Source organism: Haliotis rubra, unplaced genomic scaffold, assembly GCF_003918875.1.
Source record: "Haliotis rubra isolate DU_JTF1 unplaced genomic scaffold, ASM391887v1 Scf53, whole genome shotgun sequence".
NCBI classification, from domain to species: domain Eukaryota; kingdom Metazoa; phylum Mollusca; class Gastropoda; order Lepetellida; family Haliotidae; genus Haliotis; species Haliotis rubra.
This window is the reverse complement of record NW_025767224.1, coordinates 2,455,193-2,461,569: the sequence shown is the minus strand read 5'-3', so window position 1 is coordinate 2,461,569 and position 6,377 is coordinate 2,455,193. Positions and strand designations below refer to the sequence as shown.

Sequence of the window (6,377 nt, the reverse complement as noted above, 5' to 3'; positions counted from 1 at the left end):
ATGCTAACGATATTTAATCGATGTGGTCGTTTAGTTTCAGGTATCATGAGTTCAGTTTCGTGACAATGGCGAGCTGACACAAAATATTTCCGCACAATGCGCAGTTGAAATTGGGGTGTTTGCCATTGTTTAAATTTCGCTTGTATGACGACGACTTCCGTGTTTCGAAAGTGCATAAATAATGTTTCCCTTCACTAACAGTAATATTGGCCTATATTCTCATGATATAGCCTTTACTATGGTAAATGACAAGCAAAAATTCTACCTGCCCGTACTGTTTGTTTGTAGTAAATATATGGTGGGTATTTGGCAAGTTTAGTAACCATGTACAACAGCCTCTGCTCCACATTAGACTAATAACTAGTCTCTGAAATGAACATATTTTACAGAAAAACCAAGTTCAGAATAAATACATATGAAATATAATGAAAAGGAGCCCTGAGACTTTCTTCGTTTTCAGAAACTGTAGAAATCTAGACTTGCATTGGGCTTTCTTGGATATGTTTGTTTCAGGGTCTGTATGACAGACTACTCTCCCACCTAAGGTAGACTGTGTACATTTGTGACAAAGCGTATGCACTGCAGGGTCACTATTAGTCTGTCTCACAGTCCCTGAACCACATTATTTTCCCCACTGCCAAGCCCGCTCTGCAATGCCAAAGCTCTAAATAAAGCAAGTCTAGATTTCCTCAGGTTCTGAATCTCTGGTCTCCCTTGGGCTCCTTTTATGTTTATATGGGTTTGTTTGTTACTATGAAAATTTTATATATTCAGAGACTAAGCGTTAGTCTAGCTCACTAAAGACACAGCACTCGCTCACACATCCGTACAGATGGGCTGAATGTAAGTTCCCCTCGGGTTTGACACCAACGACATTGATTGCTGCCATGCATATACATGTACATTTAGGAAATATTTGATGCTACTGAATACATACCAAACAAGTTGAAAATAATATTCCAATTCTCTTGCTCAAATTTTTAAAATGAAGTTGGCTTTCAAAACTTTAAGTAGCTATTAAATATAAGAAATTGTTGACTGTGCATGCGCGTGTGCGTTTGCGTTACTTTGTTTTGGTCTATGTGATATGAAGCGGTCGACATACATGCGCCATATGTTTTCTCTCAACACAGCGAACAAAGCCACACATTACTATTTCCGCGTTGCACGTGTACACGTACGTGTTGACCCAATTTGAGGTTTGCGGTACCCTGTGGAGCGTCTTAACTCCCGCCAAATAGCCATGCACGTGCTTCACAGAAATGAGGCGTGGTCTGACAACGGTTGTATATTTCAAATTGATCGATCAGACGGTTTGCATAATGAATGAAAGAGTAGAGCTGCGACATCGATGTTTGTGTATGCGACATATTGGTTGCTGTAAACCGACTCGCCGGGCAGGCAGAAACAGGAAGGAAAAGTGCCAACATATTGTACACTTGAGGCGACCAGGACACGGCTGCAGACGCCTCTGACGGGGTCGACATGCCTCCACCGCCGTCGCCACGACATGGGTATCGTAAACTCAACGTCGATATGTCTCTGGTGCCAGCAAGTCAGCACAGTGTGTTCGTGAGAGGTTTGCCCCGAAACGCCTCGCCAGATGACGTAAGGTAAACACCAGATCCAGCCGTAGCCGCTCTGTTGATTACAACAGCTTGCACTGTAGAATCATGATGATCTGTGTACATATGGCCAGTTGATAGAGTTATGGAGATTCAGCTGTGTCTGCAATCATTCCACCGGGTGGGCAGTGCGATGGGACTCATATTGTGCTACCATGTCGAGTCAGTGGTAAGGCATGGGGCAAACAGGAAATATTATCTCATTACTCACGCATGAAAACACATTGTAATTCTTTATGACATAGTTTCTCGTAAGATTTTAAGATTTTATGATGGTAATTTAATCTATATATGATGGTGAGTTTATGCTTTATGTGATGGTGAGTTTAATCTGTATATGATGGTGAGTTTAAGCAGTATATAGTGGTGAGTTTAAGCAGTATATGATGGTGAGTTTAAGCAGGATATGATGGTGAGTTATAGCAGTATATAATGGTGAGTTATAGCAGTATATGATGATGAGTTATAGCAGTATATGATGGTGAGTTTAAGCAGGGTATGATGGTGAGTTATAGCAGTATATAGAGGTGAGTTTAAGCAGGATATGATGGTGAGTTATAGCAGTATATAATGGTGAGTTTAAGCAGGATATGATGGTGAGTTATAGCAGGATATAGTGGTGTGTTTAAGCAGGATATGATGGTGAGTAATAGCAGTATAAAATGGTGAGTTTAAGCAGGATATAGTGGTGAGTTACAGCAGTATATAGAGGTGAGTTTAAGCAGGATATGATGGTGAGTAATAGCAGTATATAATGGTGAGTTTAAGCAGGATATAGTGGTGAGTTATAGCAGGATATAGTGGTGTGTTTAAGCAGGATATGATGGTGAGTAATAGCAGTATAAAATGGTGAGTTTTAGCTTAATGTGATGGTGAGTTTAATCTGTACATGATGGTGAGTTTAAGCAGTACATGGTGGTGAATTCATATCAAACTGTTGGTGGAGGTTCATCATGGCTTTTGTGCATAGTGGTTGATCAATACAGGTTTGGTACATTTAGGTGGATAATTACAGAGTTAAATGAATTATTGATACGTCAATACATGCTTAGGTGGATTACCGGTAGGTTTACTCAGGTTTTTGCGGAGTATTATTTGTTCATTACAAGTTTTGGTGGATTCAAGGCAGGTTGATACCAGAATTGGTGGATTATAGGCAGGATGATATCAGGATTGGTGGATTCAAGGCAGGTTGATACCAGAATTGGTGGATTATAGGCAGGATGATATCAGGATTGGTGGATGATAGGCAGGTTGATATCAGGATTGGTGCTCTATAGGCAGGTTGATATCAGGATTGGTGGATTATAGGCAGGATAATATCAGGATTGATGGATTATAGGCAGGTTGATATCAGGATTTGTCGATTATAGGCAGGTTGATATCAGGATTGGTAGATTATAGTCAGGTTGATATCAGGATTGATGGATTATAGGCAGGTTGATATCAGGATTTGTCGATTATAGGCAGGTTGATATCAGGATTGGTGGATTATAGGCAGGTTGATGTCAGAATTGGTGGATTATAGGCAGGATGATATCAAGATTGGTGGATTATAGGCAGGTTGATGCCAAAAAAAGGTGGATTATAGGCAGGATGATTCCAGAATTGGTGGATGATAGGTGGGTTGATACCAGGATTGGTGCATTATAGGTGGGTATATACAGGGTTCTGGGGATTATTGATTGTGTAAGTATATGTAGCTTGATCTTGTAGTAGTTGGTAAATGTAGTATTTGGTTGATAAACAATGTGAATAGGTGTGAATAAGTCCACACTTCCTCATGGTGGCGGTCTGTAAATATTTGTGTCTGATACAGACAATCCCGTGATCAATAGCATGAGCATTGATCTGTGCAATTAGGATATGATGACATGCGTCAGGAATTGTTCTGACTGTGAACCAAGAAACCCACACCATCTACATGACCATATGACCCACTTTAAAACTAACCTGCTACAGATGCATATGCACTTTATAGCTGTAATACCTTGAAATCACCTGTTTCTTTCAGAGATTTGTTTGCTGGTGCGTGTGGGCACTGCTCGATTGTGATTCACAAAGTACGTGCCAATGGCAAGTTCCTTGTTTTACGCTTCGAAAAGACGGAGGAGGCTCAACAGGCCATAAACAAGTAGGTGACGTATAACCTCGAGGAGCAAACTGTCTTTTGTATGATGATGAATATGTTATGAGTTCTCCATATTGAAGGGCAGGAAGACTACTGTCCAGTCTCATGACGCCAGGTTTGAATTTCTCCATACTGCAGGCTGGGAAATAACAATCCAGACTCATGAACCCTGGTTTAAATTTCTCCATTTTGCAGTAGTGGTGCAACGATTCATCGATAGTATCGATGTTTGCATCGTCAACTACGCGATACGAGTGCATCAATACAAAACACATTTAGGCAATATATCAGGATATTTATATCACGAGGGCTCATGATACATCGATGTATCGCCACAAGAGACGATATATCCCGATACAACTTAAATACTACTTAAAGTTATAAGGAGTTTTGCATTAGGAATAGGGAGCCTCTTTGAAAGTCTCCTGAAGTTTATAAAAACAGATTAAACCTTGAAGGAACTTGTTTGTGTCTGCTGTCTTTGTTACATGAACAAAGGAGTTGGTGTATAAGTGAAAGAGTGTGAACATTTTTCTCTGTGAACTGAAGAATACTTGTCTTCAAGTAATTGAAATATGTTATAGTTGTTTGACAAATAGCACTATTAGCAACTATGAACGATGTCTTAGCTTTGTTAAAGGTCACATGCAACCAAAAAATCAAACATAATTAAAACACAATTATCACTTATTCATGACATATAATATACATTGCTGATTACCGGTATGAAAAATCATATAAACAAAATTATAAGCGTATAATCGCAAATCAAAAGTGCAATATTGTGTACTTGGGTTTACTTCCCAAGAAACGAAGCAGCCGGGATACCGAACCCATTCAGAGCGGGTGGGTGTGCACTCAAGTGTAACGGCTGGTTCATTTGCAGATGCCCTCTCGGCTCATTGTGTGTGTATATATTAGATGTTGGGTTTTGTAAATACATGCTCATTTTTTGTGTATAACATTTTGCAATCAACAGACATCATAACATGTCATGTGTACAAGTATCACACCTGCCTGTCTGTGTAATTACATAATGTGACAGAGACCGAACTCGGGCCATAAATCAATGCGTTTTGTTTACGGTGTATAGCCTGTCAAGTTCAAATTGCATGTGGTCAGTGATCGAAGTTGTGTATTGAATATTGTCATTAGCAGACAGGCAGGCAGACACATAGGTGTCAATAAAACAAGACATTGAGTCTGTGACAATGACATCTATATCACAGTTAGAAATTCTGTCAACACTAAATAATGACATTGCTTTTAAGTATCAAACTGAGAAAGTGACTCAGTAAGAACGTGTGGTGAAATAGACAAATGAAATTATATAAACAGTTAAATCAGTAATCTACTGTCATAACATATAAGAAGCTCGCGCCTGTGAAATATCAACAAAACATTAGAAAAATAGCTCCAGCTGTTGACACCACTGTTCCCCAAGCGGCTGGGGAAAAATTGTGAATCGTTTGAACTCCGATTTCGTGCGGGTTTTTTCATCGTGTTATTTTTCAACTTTATAAGTTGAATGTGCATTTTTGATGATTTGTTTCGGTAAGTCCATACCAAAAGGTATCAGAATCTGCAAAGAGAATAAAGAGAACATAAAATTTAGAAAGCACACTTAAGAGTTTTTTCAGAATTCTGAATCCTGATATAAATTACCTTGAATTGTTTGTGAAAGCATTGGTGGAGAAACACAACTTCCCAAGGGAAACTTCAGTTGCAAACTTACATATATTAGATTAAGGTATGCCGAATATGTTTGACTCTACGTTCTTAAGCATTAAACGCTGAAACTTTATTAGCTGAACAGCTTTTAAGTGTGTTAATGTAACACAAGTTCTGCTGTATAACAAATAAAGATTCAGTCATTTTATCTATCATGTATGTTCTGTTATTAGAAATTGTAAAGTATTGGGATACGTATCGTATCGCCATCATTGTATCATGATGATAATTGTCTCGCAGGTTTATTGCCAATACTTTCATGATATATCGTCTCGCCTCATTAAACTGGTATCGGAATATATCGTCTCGCCACTTAGGCAACGATACACAGCTCTATATTGCAGCCCGGGAAATAACAATCCAGACTCATGAACCCTGGTTTAAATTTCTCCATATTACAGGCCGGAAAATAACGATCCAGTCTCACGAATCCTGGTTTAAATTTCTCCGTACTGTAGGCCGGGAAATAACAATCCAGTCTCATATAGTCTGGTTTGAATTTCTCCATACCGCAGGATTCGAAATAACAATCCAGACTAATGAAACTTGGTTTGAATTCCTCCGTATTGCAGGCTGGGAAATAACAATCCAGTCTCATATAGTCTGGTTTGAATTTCTCCATACCGCAGGATTCGAAATAACAATCCAGACTCATGAAACTTGGTTTGAATTCCTCCGTATTGCAGGCTGGGAAATAACAATCCAGTCTCATATAGTCTGGTTTGAATTTCTCCATACCGCAGGATTCGAAATAACAATCCAGACTCATGAAACTTGGTTTGAATTCCTCCGTATTGCAGGCTGGGAAATAACAATCCAGTCTCATATAGTCTGGTTTGAATTTCTCCATACCGCAGGATTCGAAATAACAATCCAGACTCATTAAACTT

General features: G+C 39.1%; 1 protein-coding gene across 7 annotated transcripts in view; it reads left to right on the top strand.

Annotated features, from left to right (window-relative positions):
* Positions 1–788: 788 nt before the first annotated feature.
* The window catches only part of LOC124252954 (serine/arginine repetitive matrix protein 2-like), a 51,046-nt gene continuing 45,457 nt past the window's right edge, over positions 789–6,377 (top strand). For 5 of the 7 annotated variants that reach the window (XR_006892070.1, XM_046686654.1, XM_046686649.1 and 2 more), the window contains exons 1-2: positions 790–1,613; positions 3,640–3,759. Coding sequence is in view for 6 of the 7 variants with exons in the window: in XM_046686654.1 (XP_046542610.1) it covers positions 1,486–1,613; positions 3,640–3,759 (248 nt within the window). In the remaining variant the exon portion in view is untranslated. Of the gene's footprint in view, positions 1,614–3,639; positions 3,760–6,377 lie in introns of all 7 variants that reach the window. The other 2 variants (XM_046686652.1, XM_046686651.1) reach the window with 1 other exon arrangement.